At 33.1% G+C, this 21,936-nt stretch overlaps 1 protein-coding gene and 1 long non-coding RNA gene across 8 annotated transcripts in view; both read right to left on the bottom strand.

Annotated features, from left to right (window-relative positions):
- LOC120355155 (peroxisomal carnitine O-octanoyltransferase-like) overlaps positions 1-3,309 on the bottom strand; it is a 6,958-nt gene extending 3,649 nt beyond the window's left edge. The window contains exons 1-2 of the mRNA XM_039443478.1: positions 3,098-3,309; positions 675-847 (exon numbers count right to left, since the gene is read on the bottom strand). Coding sequence (XP_039299412.1) covers positions 675-847; positions 3,098-3,238 — 314 coding nt within the window. The 5' untranslated portion in view covers positions 3,239-3,309. The remainder of the gene's footprint in view (positions 1-674; positions 848-3,097) is intronic.
- A 3,411-nt stretch (positions 3,310-6,720) lies between these two features.
- Positions 6,721-15,154, bottom strand: LOC111050531. Of its 7 annotated transcripts, none has more exons than XR_005573442.1 (4): positions 15,137-15,154; positions 12,953-13,040; positions 9,079-9,249; positions 6,721-6,984 (listed from the first exon to the last, which is right to left on the bottom strand). It is a non-coding gene; the product is annotated as an uncharacterized LOC111050531 (long non-coding RNA). The 7 variants fall into 7 exon arrangements; XR_005573440.1 differs by having other exon boundaries at positions 9,079-9,285; positions 15,137-15,153; XR_005573439.1 differs by lacking the exon at positions 15,137-15,154 and adding an exon at positions 14,922-14,939 and having other exon boundaries at positions 9,079-9,285.
- Positions 15,155-21,936: the final 6,782 nt, after the last annotated feature.

Here is a 21,936-nt window from a genome sequence, read left to right as displayed (position 1 = left end):
TTTACATTTTACCTACTATTTTCCATACTACATGCTTTTCAATAATATTCGTTACAAGTGATAATTGAGTGGAATATTCCCAATCATATTAATTCAAGCCATCTAAATTCAAAATGTATAGTTTTCATGTTTATTTTCGACAAAAGTTTTATAAAAATTGTACACGTGAAATCTAACCTTTATCTTGGATGCAATAATTTGGATGAATAAGAAGCAAGTTAGCAAATCTTTTATAACGACGTAAATATTAGACGCTTACTTTGTATATGAATAAATTCTTCAACTATCAAAAACAAGGTTCACTAGAGTTCATATTGGAAATATTTAGTTCAATTCTGATCAGTTCAACAACCTGATGAAAGGCACAAAAAACTACGATTCAAACATCTCAATACTCCCCCATATTACAATAATACGAGATGGGAGTATGTAAAGTTTTATCTGAACCACTGGGAGCCGATTTCGACTCATATCCTTAGCACACAAAATGCCATTGGCGACCCATTCAACGGGAATAACAGGTCTCTCATCTTATCTGAGCGATTAGATTTTTCTTCACCCTCTAAAAATTTTATGTTGATGGAAGTAGAACAGTGCTAGAAATGATAATACAACACTTTTCCATAATATTGCTCAATTTTAGATAATTGCAGGTAGCCTAGCAATCAGCTCACCTCTTTAAAAAATTAGGATCTTGGAAAATGTTTGGAACAGGGAGTCCAGACTCCATGGCGACACAATAGAGGCCGAACAGGTGCCGGTTGCAGCCCGCGTTGCCCTGCGCCTCCTTCATCAAATCCACGTGCCCCGTGATCGCTGCTTTCAGCAACTTCGCTTTTTCGCCACTCTGTATCAATAAAACATTAGTTCATACAATAAGTTTTTGAAATTATTATTCTTGCTATTGAGGCGGATAAAATAATTTATTGTAAAAATTATTAGCATTAAATTTTTCAATTTATAATAATCGCATCCTAAACATTTGATAATCAGACAGAGGATGAATCAAAAAAGAGCAGCCCTGGGAAGGTTATCAACACACATCACAATCACAATGATAATAAATAACTGTAATTATACAACAGTCACATAATTTTTTTTTCAATAATGCAGTCGTCAAAAGTACCTAAATTTAAATACCAAAAATACCTAAGGTCTGGGTTGAATCACAGACATGGAACAATTTACTACTGCAGAAATTCATCCACAGGATAGTATGGCCTTTCAAGCAACAGCCTCTTTAACAATCCTCAAGTCCGCCATGTCTGTAATATCCTGAGGGAGCCTCTTATAAATTTTTTGGCCCATACATTGCAGAGATTCTTCAAACATGGTGGTTCTATGAGCAGCCACTGATAGGGAGGCTGAGTGCCTTGTATTGAACCTGAGTTTGGTAGGTTTTTGTGAGTGTAAGTACAGATCTCCAAGACAGCAGTGTTAATATCTTGCCAGTAAGGAAAAGTTCTCGACAGGGATATCTGGGGGGCTTCCCAAAAATAATTCTTAATGCTTTTTTCTGAGATCTACTTTCCTGAGAATACTTGGTTGAAGAATTTAGATCTTCCCCATAGAGTTATGCCATATTTGAGGAAAGGAAAAAATAACCGTAATAGACCACCATCACGGCTTTTAAACTCAATGTGTTTTTGAGCACTCGCAGAGAGAACATAGCCGAGTTACAGTTAACTATGGAGCATATTTTTTGAGGTTGTACTGACCAGTCCAATTTACTATCTAATATTACTCCTAGAAGATCAACAGCAACGCTCTGCTGGGGTAGCCTACACTCAAATCGACCAACTCATTAAAGTTTCTGGCTGCAAAATGGGGGAGGGGGTGAAAATAATTAACTTGGTCTTACTTGTATTCATAGACAGGCCATTTGCAGCAAACCATCTCTCAATATTTGATTACAGATCGCAAACTTGAGTCAGTAAAAAAAAGTAAATTCGTATGGCTATGTTGGTGGGGAGTTCCTTGCGGGAAGGTCCCACCGCCTGAATATATAATTTGAGCCGTCAATGGGCCTTACAACTGTCATACTTCAGCCGGGACCGACAGTTTAACGTGCCCATCCGATAACACGGGAGTGATCTGGTTAAAAAACTTTCGGTTGTGAGTGGGTTCGAACCCGGGATCTCTATGCTGCTACGCAAGCTCTCTATCCACTAGACCACGGATCACTCCACTTGAGTCAGTGATAATAGAGGTTTTGTCATCGGCATATTGAAGGCACAATGAGTGGCTTGGTAGAGCAAGATGACAGCTCATTTACATATATAATAAATAGTGTAAGACCTAGGATGGAGCCCTGTGGTAAATTATTCAGTACTAAACTTTATTTATTCGTTATCCTAATTGGATAAGGTACGTATTAAATCAGCTCTAATTAAATATATTACTGAAAGAAATTGGCATTCAAGACAATAATTTCAAGATTTCTTATATTCATAACTTCATTATATTTAATTCAATCAAGAAAAAATCAATGACAAAAATAAAAGCCATCAGTTGAACATAACATCCTCTTAAATCAAATTATTTTACATTGAAAATTAGAAGCTAACATAAGAATGAGTGAGAATATCGTATAGTAAATTAATAGCAAGTTAAAAAATGTGTGAAAGAGTACAAAATAAACACTCATGTCTTCACAAGGACCTGAGTGAAGAGAGCCTTCTACCTTCGTTGGCAGGTGTATTACAGATTTTTGAAGAAACAATATAATATGCTACTGTTAAGTTATAAACAAAGCAGTAATAAATTGAACTATTACATCTCAAATAACTGTTGAGAGTAAATACAATTCTATACTGCCTAACACATCAAATCAGTAATCCTAAACCAATGAAAGCTGTATGGGGCGACTTCCATCTTCCAAATAAAACGTCTACATAAAAATGTGTGAGGTAACTTAAAGTTGATTGGGACCTGTAGCACTTTCAATGAAATTCACAACATATTGAAATACTAGACTTGTATAATCGAAGGAATTTGAGCCAACTATATTGTACCAATACTCGTTCAACAGTATTCTCAGATAAGAATAATTAGGATAAATCTACTTTGAAGTAGAAAGAGAATATGTCCAACTCACACTGACAGAAGAATTGTCCATGTTTTGACACCATTCTACCGCCTCTGGAGTACATGACCTCATGGTTTCCGTTCTGCCATTGTAGAACATACGGGTAGTGGCTGTCTCATAGCAAGGTGCCGGTCTAGAATCATCATACATTCAATAATTATAAGAATTAGTTAAATGGATGAATTCAATGCAAAGCTGAAAGTATATAATTTAAGAGGCATTATGCCTAATTGTATCTGCATAATAAGAGACGATGCGGCTGTGCCTATAGACGCGGATATGCACATCGAGTTCCAATAAAACTGTAATGATTTGAATAATCATTATTTGCACAATATAGATTCAAATATTTAACCGCTACAAAGCGCAAATTTAAATTTTCCTTCTTGATGTTCAATGAAGACGGTAATATAACATTCACAAGAATATACATGATACAAAGATACAAGAAGTAATTGCAATTTTTATTTGCATTGGATCGAAAATGGCTCCTATGAGATGGAATATATACAGAGTGTTTGAAAAAGAACTCCCTAGTTTTAATAGGTCATAGAATCTGTAAAAAGTGATATAAACTATTCTAGTATGTGGTGTTTGATTCAGCAACTGTCTTTGTAGCAGATCTGCTGCAGTTTCCATGGAACTTTGGAAATTTAAAATTCTTAGTTTATTTTTTTTATAGAGTTGGACTAAATTTTAGCAATGTGAAATCAAACCTTATTTATTTGAAAACATTTAATCTATTAAAATTTGAGAGAGACAGTTTTGGGTTCAGTCTATTATATATCATGGTATTATATAATTTGCTGTCATTTTTTTTTAGATAAATCAATTTATTTACAAAACAAAATGAATATTACAAAAAAGAACCTAATGTACTCAAATGCACCATTATCAAGTACGGTAATAAAAAGTACTGGTACACCAAGCTTATAATCTTTTTGAAAGACTATAATGGTCTGCATAATATGAATGCCTGTGCTAAAAAAATAATACAATACTGTAGGACTATTATAAGAAAATAATGGTTTGAGAATACCAGGTCCTAAAAAACCACATCAATACCATTTTGTGTGATATATCGAACATTTAAAAAATCGTTTTCTAAGAAGCCTGAAATTGATTTTCGACACAAGCTTTCTTCTGCTCAATTATTGGCAGAATTGATTCCTGCGCAAATCTACTCTTAATAAAATAAATTGATTCTTCAACAAAATATCCGTGTTGTCGAATTGTGTAAAATCTTTCATGAAAGTCCATATGACTTGATATATCTTCTAATTTCACATCACCAGTGCAATTTTCTAAATCAATTATATTCAGTCCTAAGGACTTGCGCAAGAATATTGAAATATTTTGCACAAATTGGCAATACAGATATTTAGTCAAGTCTCAACTTGTTTTATTCAGAGTATTGTACATAATGTAAATTTCATGCCCAGATATCATAATAATCCTATACAGCAACTTCTGTTCACATGTTTAGATGTTTATATGTTTGTATTTCACTGGATCTCGAAAACGGCTCTAACGATTCTCACGAAATTCAGAAGATAGTAGGTTTATAATATAAAGATTCGATTGCACTAGGTCTCATCCCTGGGAAAACTCGCTGAAGGACATTAAAAGGATAAATATTATTCATCCTTGGAAAATAGCTGATAATAGTTATTTCGTCGTCTGTTGGTGATGGAAGTTAGTGAGTGAGCGAGTTCATGTGTGTGGGACTGTGTCAAAACTATGACTCAGCTGTTGAACTTTTGTAATCATTCAATCAGGTACTTAGTGCCGGTTGCAAAAAAGTCGGGCTATTAGTAGATCCATCTTTTTGAAATGGTCTTCTCTGATTTGGTTCACGTGAAGTTAATCAGGATTAAAATTTAACCGGCTTTTGTGCAACTAGGCCTTTGTGAGGGAAATTTTTGCATTCCTCTGGGAATTAATCTCAATTTACTGTGATTAGATAGAACATTTCTGTATGAATGTTATTTTAATTTCTTCTTTCGTAATAAATTGTTATGCTTTTGTACTCCAGAGTGAAGCTCGGTCCCCGATATTTATAGTACACTACTGATAACCAAACTTGTTTGCAACCTTTTGTATTTCATCTTGCCATGTGTTAAGGCAAACGCACGGAGCAGCAGGGCAGTCATAGAAAAAAAGCAAACGCCTGTGTGCAGACTCAAGGCCGGGACATATATAACCGCACCGAGCCCGCGCCGACGTACGGCCGAGCTAAGCCCACGACACGGTAATGGCGGTGGGAGAGCACACATATCCGAGCGACAGCAGTGTCTCAGTTCTGTAGTGCTACTGCGGTATGATTTCTGAATGTGTTAAACTAATGTTGTTAATATAATATAATATTGTTACATCTGAATTGAATTTATAATTTCAATTTTTAACTAATTACCTGTAGACACAGAAAATGAGAATCATAGTGCTGGTATATATTTCAGTGCCTAACAATACCATCAGTCATGTTTCGAAAATACTATATATCTGCAATAAAATTGTTACCTTCTGCATCTACTAGTAATTAGTTTTAAATTTAAAATTCAAGACACAGTCACGGGTGCCTTATTTAATACCTTTTGTTGTTTATTTAATAATTTATTATATTATGTCTATAATACCTTTGGCTCAACGTATTTGGTTCTACTTTTACTTCAACTTATTTCTCCGTTCAACCATATTTCTCATCACTTTGATCGTACAAAACTGAATAATTCTGTGTCTCTTCAATAAGTTTTTTACTCTCTATATTAAGGCTGTTCGGTAAACCTTTTTATTTTTATTTAAATTGAATAATCTTTTTCAATATAATTGTTAAGATCATTATAAGAGTGAGAAAAAGTGGCAACTGAAATTTTTGAGTGGTCTAATGAGCGAGTTATGGGTTGTTGAAGTGCTAAACTCTGTTTTCTCTCCAGATCATAAACGGTTTTGAATTTTCCATTGGAGTTTTTTTATACATTCAGTATATCATTGGCTTTGTTCTAATATGCGTTTTTTAGCGATTAATGCCAAAATAAACAAGTTATCGAATTTGCAAAAAATGTTACTTTTTTATTTATGAACGAAATGGGAATAAAATGTTTTAGTTTGGAAAGAATAATTTTTTAAAATTTCAAGAGAAGTTCTAATAATATAGTCGAAACCGTTTATGATCTGGAAAGAAAACGGAATCTGGAAAGTTAGCACTTCTACAACCCATAACTCGCTTATTATACCACTTGAAAATTTCAGTTGCCACTTTTTCTCACTCTTATAATGATCTTAACAATTATATTGAAAAAATATTATCCAATTCAAATAATAAAAAGTGTACCGAACAGCCTTAAACGAGGCCGCACCTTCACCGTCAAAAAGTAATCTGAACTAGTCGGTGACGGCGCGGGCAACAAACACGGTGACGGTGCTGGCGCGGTGCGGTAGTATGTGTCCCTGTAAAAAGTAACTGACCTGTAACTTGACCTGTAAAAAGGTTTGAAGAATACGTGTTTAAAATTTGAAACTGATTGATCAATTCTTATTAAGTTATTGCAGAGCATACAAACAGACGGACGACTTTGGCCCTCAGTAAGTCAAAAGTGAGAACTCGCTAACGCTCGTTCAATAAAAACCAACAATAATAATTTAACATTATATTTATTTTTAATGTATTATTATCAATTATACATGAGCAAAAAACATTACGGTACATCAACATTAATACCAGTAGGCCTATCACATAAATTTATACAGAACATGGATATTAATGAGTCATACACAGTCGATAAGAACTTCTATTGCTTATTAAGGATATTGGGGTGGCTTATTGGAGTAGGTGATAACGCGCTTAAAGGCAGAGGTGACGAACGATGCAGTCTGTGGTGCTTTGATCAATCGAGAAACTGTAACAGAAAAAAATAAGTGGAAACAACAGAAAGTTAATTATGTAAGAAAGAAATAATCTATATATATATATATATATATATAATATATATATATATGACTATGTGTTAATTTGTTACTTTGTTTGTTCCCTATAGACTTAAAAACTACTTGACAGAACGGCATGAAACTTTAGGAATATGTTGTGTGAATATTGGGGATGGTTTCTGAATAGAAATTTTGATAGGGGGACTAATAACAATTATCTATTAATCCATTCTACAGACCTATGTTTCAAAAATTGTCGGCCCAGCGGCTACCGATGAACGGGAAGATGATCATGATTGAAGATCATGTTGTGATAATAAATGATTTAGCATCTAAAGTTAACAGCTGTAATAGACTTATAAATTGTATACTGGTATTAATACGGTGGTTTGGAGTTGAAGTTTAGTTGATTGGTACCAGCTGAAGATAATGGTTCCTTAGAAGACCTATACAAATAATTATAACTCCCCTATCATTGAGAAACTGGAAAATGTTGGAAAAAATGATTCACCTCATGAAAGAGAGTTGTTCATATTGCATTCATTAATTACTGAAGAATGACAGAATAATTTACAATTTTTTGAATTTAGCTCAGCTTATATTCATCCTAAAATGGAAGATGGAAATAATATGGAATTCTGTGTGATTCATCGTATATCGCGTATTTTCTGGACCATCTACTGACAATCAACAACTATGAACGCATTAAATTCATCTTTGGAACACTGATTTACCTATCTATTTTATTTAATCCAACACTTTAATGATAGATATTACTACTAATTGATTGAGAAGGAATATGTTTTCGGAATAATAAATGCTGCATGACTAAGCACATAGGAAGTCCGTATTGAGATATAAATGAAAATATTGATTGTCAGATAAATTTAATGATTCAAAAAATAAAGTTAAGTGTGACATGCCTGATACCAATTACCTAGTGGAATATTTAACGCTCAACTATAACAATAATCTTACTGAATTAATTTTTCATGATGAGCTGTAAGAATTGAAATAGGCTTATAGGATGCAAGATTAGTATATTAGTATTAAAAATATAAATATGTGTTAGCTTGCTTGCATGATAATCTGTTGGCTAATTTAAGTTTTTTTTTTTGTTTTGCTGTTTACTTGCTTTATTCATCAAAATATGACTAATTCAGAACGAAATAGTCTGACTGCAGACTTTAGTGTAATGGATGGTTTAATGTGGGTTGACGAATTCAAATCTCGAAAAAGCTACGTATCCCAGAAGGGACAAATCTCATATAGATGTACAAATAAGTTGTGTTCAATGACCATTATGACGGATGCTAGTGGACGAATTGTTTCCAGGAGTAGCGGTAAACACTCCCACCATCCTCCCAAAGAGAAAAATAGTAGAACTCCTGTTTTATTTATTTTTCATTTTATTTAAGGTTTAATGGCCTGTATCCGATTATACGGTAATGAATTTATACAGTAAAATATTTATTGGTAATGATCAGATATATAAAAATTTAGTTTATTCAATTTCCTGGATGGATAAAAAATATATTAATATTATGAGTAAGAGTAATTCAAACCTACAATTTATAAAGAGATAATTTACGATTCAATACAGTTTAATACAGCTAAGTTGGTTGATTATGGTTACTGATGAATGAATTCGCAACTAATAAGTTCAAATAGAGAGACAAGTACTAAATACTTTAGTAGACTTTAAGAGGTACAATACCGATTTTATTACTGATGTTATTAATGATGAGTTATTATTAGAAAGATTATTACGTATTAATTGAAAGAATAAATTAATAAAGTAAGTTATTAGGTTATGGACAAGATCTACGATGAAAAAATATTTCTAAAGGCATAAACAAGAAACGGTTTATGTTATGTGCGCTCCTCGAAACACGACCGTCCGCTACCACTGCTCCCGTGCTCCGACTCGACTCCTGTCGGTGATAGTAGGCCTACTGTTGTAGTTTAAACAAAGAAACCTGTGCCTTTGTTATTCTGAGTAGAACCGGGCGCAGTTAATTGATACAAATAATTGAAAATTATAGTCTGATCGAGTGTTTACTTACATGATTAAAGCTATAATGGCTGTCACAAATATCAGCTTGATGTGAACAGCTCAGATTTGTGAGCTAAGTGGCCGTTCTCCAGGTTTTCACTAAATCTCTCCCAAGTTCTTATCACGGGATATCAGTAGGTGCATTACCTCTCCAAAGATAGCTGCGCTTGTTCGTAATCATCTGAAACCATTTCTTCAATTATTTTGTGGATTCAATCTGTAATAATAAAAGTATGATTAATATTATAATCCCAGCATTCAATATTTTAAAATATATATATTATTATCCTATTATTTGCTGCCAGCAGTAGGAACATGCTCAAATGCAAATGATAGGCTGTCAATGTATGATTTTCTTCACATTTCACGATTCAAGTTTACATTTTTGAGCTAGAAAAACATCAATTTCTCTATATATCTCTTTTAGAATGCTCTTAAAAACACATTAAATATCAATATTAAACTTGCGAACATAAAATATTAAATTATTTTGATGTTGCATACAAAATATTTTATGAGTTGATAAGCATAATAGCTAGACATGTTAAAATAGTTATAGTTAATCTATCAAAGATAAAATTATGGTAGTTTTAGTCTTATCTAAGTGAAAATTGGTACAAAATTATAATAAATAAACGTAGGCTCAAGTAGACGAAGTACACCTAATATGAATGTGATGTTTTTGAACCTGCTTTGTGCTTAGGCAATAAGTTAGTTTATGCTAGTCGGTATTCATAAATAATTCAGTGGAGTCACTTGAGCAAGACGTCAACAGTTTAGTGGGAGTGGCAGGTGCATGTTTGATAAGAATGATAACTTAAGGTTGTGCATCACGCTTTTCAAAACTTTTTATGGTAACATTTTTCAAAGAAGGCTATTCCGATTTGGATACCATCGGTCTCACTAAATGAAGCACATCACAAGGGAAAACTCAATTCATAATTTTTACTTTTTGCGATATATAGTTTAAATCTTGGGTGAGATCCGATCCATTGCTGAATAGGGAGCAAATAAATTCATGAAACTTTGAGGATTCATTATTCAAGATAGTTGCTCATTGTAGACCACTATTTCAACCTTTGTGGCCTCATTTTGACTCTGCCTGCAATGTTTATCCTGGAATCAGCCTTAATGGTGGAATGGAAACCACAAATGTTCACAATAAATGAAGAAACTCATCACTATAAAAAGATCTACAAGCAAAATTGATCCATGTAGTGGAAGTGACTTCAACCTTGGCCAGGAATAGGCCTGAATTATTGAGCAAAAGAATATTGAACAAGGTTGCAGCTACTGTACGAAGCATAGAAAGAGGACAAGTTGAAGAAGACCCTGAAAAGTTAGCGGGTAGACAGACCCACATCATGACCACCACTCTGTCGACGAGGCTTATTCTGCACAGTGAGGCTTAGACGCTTCACACGCATTCGGTTCGGTTCGTTACCGAAAACGAATGAGGCTTTCATACATGTCAGGTTTTAATTCGTACGGTTCTAATTAGGTATTTTCTTCTCAAAAACAGCTGTGTTTGGATTTTCACAGGTCATGCTGGTATATTTGAATATAACAGCTGGTGTTAAATTGTAAGATGTTATTTCTTGAACAACAAAAATTTAGGGCCGGTTTCCGAGCTCGGGATTTAGCCAAGTTCTAGACTTTGACTGGCTTTAAACTCTGGAGTCAGATTCAAAATCAGATGTAGTCAATTGGTTTTCCGAGTCAGAGCGTTAACGTAGTCGAGGACTCAAATAGACCCTGGAGTTTAGACATCACGTTAGACCCTGGAGTTTATAATTTCGCTTTCTGAGTGAAGGGCTTATAAGTCCAGGACTTGAATTAGATTCTCGCCTCTTTCCAAGTCAAGGATTTATCAAAAATCGTCCAGGACTTAAAACAGCGTGATTTTAAACCCTCGACTGGGGTAGGGTATAAATTCAAGTTCTAGACTTAGGGCCGGTTTCCGAGCTCGGGATCTATAAGTTCTGGACTTACAGAGTCTAGGACTAAAATAAGCTCTCGGGTCTAAATTGACTTTCTGAGTCACGATTTTATCTTCTAAACTCCGGAGTCTATCAAGTTCTCGACTTATTTGAGTCCAGGACTTTAACGCAGTAAACATGAGGGAAATTCACAATATTTTGCTGTTGTATTGTTGGCATTATAGCAAAACGGAAACAGCTGATTGCAGCGGGACAATTCAAATGAGCATGCTCTCCAAACTATTTTGTGAAAATACGTTTCGATTTCTTTGTAGGCCTATTCAAAGCAAAACCTTTGAAAGGTGAATGAATAAACATTTCATTTTACGTTATGCTATTATTGATCATTGATCCTAACCAGTGATTATGAATGAAAATTTAATTAGGCTACTGAGTTTGAAAACGTATTTGTTTTGAAAAAAAAAACTGTATTCCATGACAATTATTTGGCTTTTTATCTTCTCCAAAACAATAACTGAATTGTGTTTGCTCAGTTAAGTCTAGAACTTGAATTTAAACCCTACCCCAGTCGAGGGTTTAAAATCACGCTGTTTTAAGTCCTGGACTTAAAAGCCCTTCACTCAGAAAGCGAAATTACAAACTCCAGGGTCTAACGTGATTCTAAACTACACAGTCTATTTAAGTCCTCGACTACGTCAACGCTCTGACTCGGAAAGCCAATTTTCTGACTCCAGAGTTTAAAGCCAGTTGAAGTCTAGAACTTAGCTAAATCCCGAGCTCGGAAACCGACCCTAAAAGTTAATTAAAAATTGTGAATTATTTGAATAGTTTCTTTTTGATTATGTTAATTTTGGATGTTTAGAGAGATAATTTTTTTAAATTGAAAATTTGACCTTGTTTTGACACATGGTATTATATAAACTTCATCTCTTCTCTCCATTGATGAAATCATATAATATTCGTGGAAAAAAATTCTCCCTGAGTTTTAATTTATATCTTTCATATTTTTTTGGCAAACTATTCATTGAGAAAAAAATGTTCCTGTGAACTAACAGAATTGAATTGACCATATGATTTTGACTTGGGAAATTTTGAAACAGATAATCACGATATCAGGTTAAAATAAAAACAAAAAAGGCCAGCGTGTGTAGAAGACTTTGTTTTTTCCTGTTTCCCTAGCAACAAATTCGAATATGATATTCGTGTCGAGGGGACGTTCGGTGCTATGCGGTTGCTATTCGGTACCGAATTCAAACCGAATCATCGCTTCACACTTATAGGAATTCGCCAAAAACGAAACGAACCGAACCGAACCGAAAGTGTGTGAAAGTAGCCTCTCGCTAGCAACGAATTGAAACCTGATGGAATTTATTAGAGTCAAGTGTCAAATAGGCGTTCGGTTCTATGCGGTTTCTATTCGGTACTGAATTCAAACCGTATTACCGTTTCACACTTATCGGGATTTGCCGAAAACGAAACGAACCGAATGAGTGTAAAACTAGCCTGACGACCACAATGCAGCAGCGTTTCCAGAGGGATGAAAACAAGTATAAAGTGATCAAGAAAGTATTGCCTGTCTCATTACATATTTGATTTCTCAGAATATCAATTCTAAGTAAATTAAATCGATTTTTTAAAATTACCATATTCAAGTTGTTTTTGATAGTATCCAAATCGAAACAGTACAAAAATGTCACCTGTAAAATGTTTTCCAAGTGGGTGGCGCACAATATTTATAAATAAGATAAAACTTTGTGGCTTGGACACACACAGCGATCTGCAGACAGGAATCAGAGAGGTCTTAGCAGGTTATAGACATGAATATCTAAAATATAGATGAAGGCCACTCTGACCGCTTCCCGCAGATTGTTCTCTGTGTGTCCCAGCCCATACTGATTTGGAGCAAAAGCAAAAATACCATTTCATGGTGAATTGTTTACTTACTTGGTCAAAAATAATTATTGCAACAACCGTATCAGTTACTGAATCACATCTTGAACGTTCCATTAGGATGCAGTTGATCAGTTTGGCACTGTAAAATATAAATAATAAGTTCAAGTTAATTTATAAGGAAAACTTTTGTATAATATTAAATTTAACATTAGCATGGAAAAAGTTGGCGATCAAATGAAAACTACTCATTCAAAGAGGGTAAATAAATACAGCGATACTTAAGTACAGCTGATTATACGAGTCACACTGGCAAACAAGGAATCTTCCTTCTGCAGGTATTTTTGCCTCACCTACTGTACTCATGCATGTGAGCATAAATTTAATCTTAATTTATTAATACTATTATCATAAATAAGGATATCATTTTGTTATAGTTTCTAATAAAATAGATTAACATTTCCTTAATTTTTATGTTTGTATCTTGTTTTTGGCAAATAAATTCATTCATTCAAGTAGGCTTATAGTTAGGTCAATGCTATAATGCCAGTAGAAAAGATAGGACAACTGCGTTGCCGATTTCCTGTATTGCCACTGGCTCCTATAATAGAGAATAGCTGATTCGGAATAACATATCTGATGTAACCCAATATTAAATGTGCATTCTATTTAATAATAATAAATAATATTTTATTCGTCAAGAAAATATATTATTCAATTAGTAATTCATAAATTTTCATGATTTAAATTAAATCTTTTTGTAAGGTCTAATTAATTAGGTATATTTTTACATTGTAAAAAAACAATCATGTGAAGCAACATGAGGATAGAGCAAAACTTATTTCAATTTCCAAAGCAATTTGATTTATCTAATGATAGACAAGAATAGCAACACCAATGTTAATCAAATGCTGCCATTAGGTGGACCTCATAGTACCAGAGTTATTATATTTATATTGAGTTACCATAAAGCAAAAATACCATAGGAATATCAGCGGCTTGAGTTAACAGTGAAATTTACAACATAAGAGCCCTATACTAAACCATTAAATTAATCACCATGAGATGTTTAATTGTTTCTCTATGATGCTACAAATTACAGTAGTCTGAGTACCGTATATAAATTATCTTCAAACAACCAATCCAATCAGCTCTAGGGCTTCAGTGAGTGGTTGAATTTCATTCAGTTTATAATTTGGTTAATGGAAAACTTTTTATAAAATACTGAAAAACTTTATTTTATAAAACAATCCACATTTGGCTAAACCACTCTAAGCTTAATCTTGAATCATTTCTCTAAATGGATTTTCCAACAAGTAGCCTGACTGCAGTAGGCCTACATGTAAATCACTTATGTTAGCAAATCCTTTTTTATTTAATTTATTGAATAAATGATGCAGTAACCTAACTACAGTATTTAAAAGAATATCTCACAATAGGGAATAAGGTCTTAATATATTTAGCCTATTCAGTACCCCTACTTCTAATATTATTCAAGTATTCTAATGATAGAACAAAGAAATTAATAAAAGTTGCTAGCCTATTATTAATAAATTAAATTTGCTATTTTAAAATAATATTTTCAACTTTAGTAACTTAGTCCACATTAAACTTACCTCAGGATGAGAATTATTGAGAAACCAAATTCTGTCACAATGTAATAGATATCACTAAGCAAAAAGCATATTTTTGTATTATCCCAATCCTAATTATAATTACATTTGAATACATTACATAAAAAAAATTAGCCTGTAAAACAATACTCTATAAGAAGCTGTTTCTGTTGCAAAATGCAAATGTACGTTACACCTACCTTAATTATTATTATGCATAACATAACCTATAAACTTAATGCTATTATATTGGAAACATATTAAATTTTCTAAAAAATAATAGATATGTACGTATTATTATTTTATTATAAAATATTATATTATCTGGAAAATATTAAATTACTTCTACTTATTTTTTGGTACAATCGCAAATCATATGAATAGTCTATAATTGAAAAATAACGACAAACCAGGTCTAAAAGTATTCTATTCCCAAATTTTGATAATGAAAAACAAGTCCAAAAAGATCAGCCAAGTTGTTCTTACTGTTTAAAGTTTGAGTTTGATATTTCCGTCCAAAATTAATATATAATGAGCTATGAATTACCCTAAGTGAGCTAATTAGTCCATATCATTCTAGAAAATAAGTCAGACTTGAACCATTTCTCAATGACAAACACATTACCAGTATTCCCACTTTGGCACCGATATTTTGAGTTCCAGATATTTCCAATTCCGCCATCTGACAAACAAGTAATTTGAGTTCCAGATACTCCCAATTCCGCCTAGCAACATATTTCGAGTTCCGGATATTTCCAATTCCACTGTCTGACAAATATTCGGAGTTCCACCCAGCAACAGTTTTCAAGCATAGGACATTTAACATTGATATTTTGAGTTCCAGATATTTCCAATTCCGCGGCCCCAAAATATCTTGCAGCTGGCCGGAATTGGAAATATATGGAACTCCGAATATGTTGACAGGCGGAACTCCGAATATCGTGCAGGCCGGCGGAACTCAAAATATCTTGTCAGCTGGTGGAATTGAAAGTATGTGGAATTGGAAATATATCGAACTCACAGTATCGATCGTTATTAGCGAGACTGGGTAAATGTGTGATGAAACAAATTTATCGCAAAACAAATATGAAGGGTTCTATAGTGAGGTCCACGTTATAATGACTATTAGATCAACTTTGGTTTTGCTATCCTTGTCTATCATTCGACAAAGCCGGTGGTATTATCCTTTTCTAGGTCCACAACGATGCCAATTATGTTTATGACACTGTAGAAATATAATTAATTAATGCAGAGAATCGGCATCGCTATTCTTCTATGAATGAATTCATCAACAGTCGTCAGTCTTGTTTGACTTTATATTTTCAATGTTTTTAATTAAAAACATCAAACTTAAAACTAGAGTAGCATACCATATTTTATTGATTTAACTTATTTTGGCTATTTATTTTTATTCTGATGATAATTCACTTAGCCTATATTTATTTAATTTATGCTAGGCCTAATTGGAAACTATTTTTCAGATAACAATAGCATTAGGCTACTACTGCCTATATCGTACCTATATTTTGAGTTTTCTGTGGAGAACGAATGGCTCAAGTTAATGAAGCTAATGAAATATCAAAAACCTACCAAGTAAGTTTTCTTTTAATATCAACCTATTAAAACTAGATGTAAGTTACTTAAGTTTTGTGAAACGGTTTATTTACTTCTTTATGATTTAACTTCTTCAGCCCTTGCCAGCAATGCCAGGTCTTCGGGAACATTAAAAACTAGAAACTTTATAAAAGCTATAAAATATAAGTTGATGTGTTCCAATAATCTAATGAAATTAATTAACATTTGCAATAAGTAAAGGTAGGTAGGCTACTGAGGCACCCATACTTGATTTGCTATGTTTTCATATAGAAAATAAAGTTTTCCTGTACGGTAACTGTTTTCCTATTATCACAGATAGCTTAGCCCCCTATCCTGTCTCGCTTTCTGTGTTTTATTGGGTGCACTACAAGCTTTTTTGTGAATCTATAGCAATGATTCTTTTATTTGATATTTTTCCTATTAACTTATCATTAAGTTAATACAATAATAAAAAAGAACTCTACATAACCTCATTTATTATAACTCTACTTATATTGTATCATTTTTCATCACCTAGGCTTAAGATACTTCTAGAAAGTCGCCTTTGTAAAATACCGGGGTGACTTTGACCCACGTCGCGGAAAAAGATTCAAATCATTTATCTCCGATATCTGTTATCCGAAATCGATGTTTAACATTTATATCCATAGCCTTGATCATTATCTAGGTTTTACAATCAATATCTTGTCGAATCTCGGTATATTACTTGAATTATCGACATAAAATCTAGCTTCTTGCTTCATCTTGTGATTTTGTTGTCTGAGAACTTCGTAGCCTATTAGAAAACTCATTTCTAAAAGACTTATAATATCGGCGAGTACATTTATTTTTGTTTTTAATTATATTTTAATTGTTATACATAGTGATCATTTGAAAAGTCATTTTAGGTTAAAAGTATGGTGACTTTGTCCCAGTATAAAAATTGTGGTTTCCATTTACCATTTTTTGGTTTCTTGCATAAAACTCAAAAATATGTATCTTATGACTTACCATAACTATCATATATAACAAATTAAAGCTTATATGATCTCCTACAATATTCATTCTACAACTTTTTTTTTATCTCCTCTAGTTTTCGAGATATCCGCTCTTGAAGGTGTGACATTAAAAAAAAAACACATTTGCCACCAATTTTTTTCTATTTTTGCTTTTATAACTTTTTAAAAATCGATGGGAAAAATCCATGTTGATTATGAGCTTATAGAGCATTAAATTCTCCTCAATTTGATGTATAAATTCACACTTTTACAAATTTCTCAACACCTTTTGCAGCAGCTTTAGTGTTGAGTGTGAAATATCCATTCTTGCAACAATAGACCAATAGACAAAGGAATTTGGAGGGAATGTTTTAAACAACATTTTTGACTTATCAGCTATGTTGAAACTAGTTAGGAGGAGAACATATCAAAAGTCCCCATTTTATGATGCATTTTTGGAGAGCTATGACCCATGAAAGAGCAAAACATTGGATAAAAACCTGCTATTTTAAGAATTACACACCTTCAAGAGCGAATATCTGGGGAACTGTTGGGAATATCACAAAATTTCACTAAACAAAAAGTGTAGAGAATGTATCAAGCTTCATTGAATAGTTAGTTATGTCGGTTGAATGCATTGTTTTCAAGATATGAGCGTGGAAGCAAAACGCTGAAAAATGCAACTTTTAAACCTTTTTTAGGTGGTTTGGTTTGAATCATCATGACTGGCTTTCTGATGAACCTATGCGACGCCATTAAGGAATGGCTTACTACTGTATGGTCGACTGGATCTGTACTTCCTGTATTTACTGATCCGGAGACGTGAAAATATGGTTCATCTGTAGACCACTGAATAGTATCGTGTTGCACAGAGGTTAAGAGTGCGTTGCAAGCATCTGTATGCTTTAACCAGTCGTCTGAAACAACCATAATCTTTTAGGGGTGTAAATGGAGATCGAAGTGTAAAATTCGCCTTGCTTTTCTGGACGATATTCCAAGTGGAGCTGGATGTTTCCGCACAGAGCGCGATAGGGATTGTTCAATGGACGCCCTCACTGCCGCGATATTTTCAGGTACCCCACCTTTTTTAGGTTGCCCAGCTTGTTTTCTAGGAAGTGCAGATCCTTTCGACCAGATCAGGAACTGTCATGAAGATTCAAACCAAACCGCCTACAAAAAGCATCTGCGTCGCTACCACATTGTCATTGTTTTTAAAGAACGTTCCAACAATAAAGCCTCGATGCTCACCTTAACACTGCATGATGAACATGAATACTTAAAATGACATAGTTTCCGCCATATAACACCACCACTCTTATTCCACTATTCACCTGCGCACTCTTCACTGATTTGAAAGTAGGGAGTCCATTCTGACCAAACTTTTAGGCTTATCAAAACAGGGAATATGTCGGCCATGATAGCTAAGACAAGTAAGGCTGCACTCTTTAGTCAGCTAGTGCTCTATACGATACGTGCAAAATGGATGCAACCCTTAGAAATAAAAATCAATATAAATTTCATGTGGATTGAGAGTAGATTAATCTCTAGTATGATGCATTCAATCTTTTTAATTATTACTTCTTCTACTTAACTCGTTCTTCTACTAATACGTTTTTCTTTTTAGAAATAAAAATGCCATTTATGTCTGCCTGTCACCACATAGAAAGCTTTCCGAAAGACACAATTCCTTGGTAAGTAGTTCCTCACTTTACTTGATTATTGGTTTATATAGTGTCCCAAAAAGGATGTTAAGTTTTTAGAATTACTGTGAAGGTAGTGATTTCAATGTTTTAATGTTTCTACACATCCAAGTCTCTATTGTTCAATTAGATTGTCCTATTGTCCAAATTAGTCTCACGTTTATTGTCCAATTGAGGATACATCATAATTAAGAGATATATTAGGGTGAAGAGTTCTGACTGAGGCCTATAGCTGAATTATGCCACCTGATTGAACGTCTGGCACTTTGAAGCACTGATATGTTAAAAGTCTGAAGTCACTATGTTAAACGTACATACTGCATCAGAATAAGTGCTTGACTTTCAATTCAGTGGTTTTATTCAGCTTAAGACCTTGGTTACAGCTTTTTTCAATAAAACCTCTCAAATTACCTAGTTAAATAAGATGTTCTCTTGAATTGAATAATTTGACATACTCGGAAATGTAAAAATATCAATGTTGTTACAATTGAACTGTTTAAATTAATTTGCATTTTATATTATTTGTAAAAATATATTGGAATTTACAGTTTCAAGAAGTTTTATCGATCATCTGCATTTCTTCACGTGAATAACAAACGAAGGCACGCTACACTACTGCAAATAAGTATTTTACAGATATCAAAGAAAGCGGTGAAAAGAATGAAGTTTTTGATCCTTGAGGTGTCCTTATGCGCGTCTCTCCTCTAGGAAATACTGGAATGAAGTGCATCTAACGGGTGATTATCATAGAACATAGTCTCATGAACTTATATCATTGTGCGAAATATCAATGTGATGACAATTTAGTCGGTGTGCTACATACTATTAACTCGCCTCCTACAGGAAAAAATGCATAATTTACTTTTCCAAATAAAGCATAATTACAATACTAAATTACACTATAATCTGATTTCTGATTTTGTCCATTATTTTGATTCCAGGTGAACCTATTGTACTGCATCATAAAAGCGGAAGAAGGAGGTGAAATCAACTTGCCGACTGTTTAGCTGTGGTAAAAGCTATCAAATCCATGAATCCAGGAACCTATTCAATTCTCAAGAACATCTCTGTCATAATGTGGTCGGACCCGTTCACCAAGGAAGGTCGCAGTAATCAAAGCATTCATTTTACTCCTATTATCAAGTAATTGAAAAGCTTTGAGGATCGAAATAATTTCTTGAAATATGTTAACTATTTCATGATTCAATGTGATTTCTTGACTATTGACATTTTAAATTATGGGACATCATGCAATTTTAGGCATTTGCCTGATGCAAATGGTTGAGCATTGCCCATATATTGTGATGAAGAAAAATTTGTTTCAAATCACTTCAATGAATATTAAGATTCAAGCATTCTGATTTTAAAGATTCAAGCATGGGAAGCGGTAATTTCTGTCTCAAGTTACGTATTATACATAATTTAAGATTTTTTATTTTTTCCTGTTTCATTATTATGTAAGTTCTGCTGAAATTAACACGTGAGGTTTATTGGCTAAAATTACTTCCCACTATTTTACATTAATTTCTTCCAATTTATCGAATTTCAAAGTTTTTTAGCTTCCTCAACAACCTGTCAACTCAAATTTTACTTGAATTTTTATTGCAATCTCTAGGCTTTTAAATTTCTAATAATGTATACAAATAGGTTTGAATGATAAATCATTCTATTCAAAAATTACATATCACTATACTGAGATTTGCTTTGCTTTTTCAAACTGGTTGTACTGACATTAGGACAGAAAATTTGTGCATCGCACATTAGCGAAAACTTTTGCATTATAGATAATAGAATAGAATAAATAGAAAGAATGCTTTATTATTCAAGATTACACAATACAATATATATATATATAATATATATATATATATTATATATATATATATATATATGAAAACTCATACAATTTACAGCTTGATTGAACAATTGCTAGCCGGAAAAATTCAATAATAATTTTTTTTTCAGTCAAACACAAATCTTAAAAATGCGTAGAACAAATTATTATCTAAAAATCAAATTTTATTAATTCCGAACAAAAGCTCATATATATTAATCAAATAAAATAACCAACACAATGTTCTCCCATGAAAATCATACCTAATGCGATAGTAACAACTCAGAGAATACAAATAAAAGGAACTTAAACAAATTACAAACATCTTATCTCAAATAAATTAATCATTTCCATCAAATAAGGTATTTTGTCCTGCCTTACCAGTTTGAACCATGAGCCTAAAAATAACCTAGTAACTTACATTGTAATATGCCTGTAATCCCATACCTGAGCTCCGTGACACAGTACAGCCCTTTCGCAAGCTTTAAACCATTTACATTTAGCTGGAAAGTCTACCTTAGCATTATTAAAAATGCCTCTCCATGCCAAGTTCAACCCCAGATTCGCCTTCTCAGATTTATCCTTCACTTGAGCTTCAAAATTCAGTTTTGATGTCAGCACTACTAATACCCAATGAAAATAATATTGTTACTTATACTATTTTATAAAAATAGCTCATTCAGCAATAAATACAAACTTATTTTATTAAATGATTTCTTAATGTTTTGCAGGACAAATTCTGACATTTTACAGGCACATAGAAGACTGGCTTATGATGGCGAAAGACTTTTGAAGGCGGTTACCTTGATTGGGATCATATCTATTAAACCTTCGAATCCTGCACTCAAAAGTAAATGTGATACCATTCAAATGGAATAAGATTGATTTGAATTGGAATTTGTTATTCCTGTATCATAGTGCATTTTTCTACTAGTTACCCTACGTATTGTACATTATTGTAATAAAGCACTAGCTGTTCCATAGTAGAAGTCTTTGAAATAAAAGGTTTCTTTTTCAAGTTAGTGTCACATTTTATATTTTTTTATCCATTGTATACGGTATATCCATTTAGTTTTAGAACATTGTAACACTACTATTGTTTCAAAAAGAGTCTGAATGTAATTTAGAAGATGATTCTATCGTATGATTCTTCAACGAATCCATCATAACTTACAAAAACTACAGCATTTGTTCTATTTACTTGTCAATAATCGTAGTTGCAGAAGCATTTGTATTTCCAAAACCAAATTTGGTATTTAATTATGAAGTATGAGTAAAGACATTTTCGCCTACAAGACATAATTATTATTCGTTGAGC

This window comes from Nilaparvata lugens, chromosome Y (genome assembly GCF_014356525.2).
Source record: "Nilaparvata lugens isolate BPH chromosome Y, ASM1435652v1, whole genome shotgun sequence".
Classification (NCBI taxonomy): Eukaryota; Metazoa; Arthropoda; class Insecta; order Hemiptera; family Delphacidae; genus Nilaparvata; species Nilaparvata lugens.
This window is presented reverse-complemented; position numbering and strand designations above follow the sequence as displayed.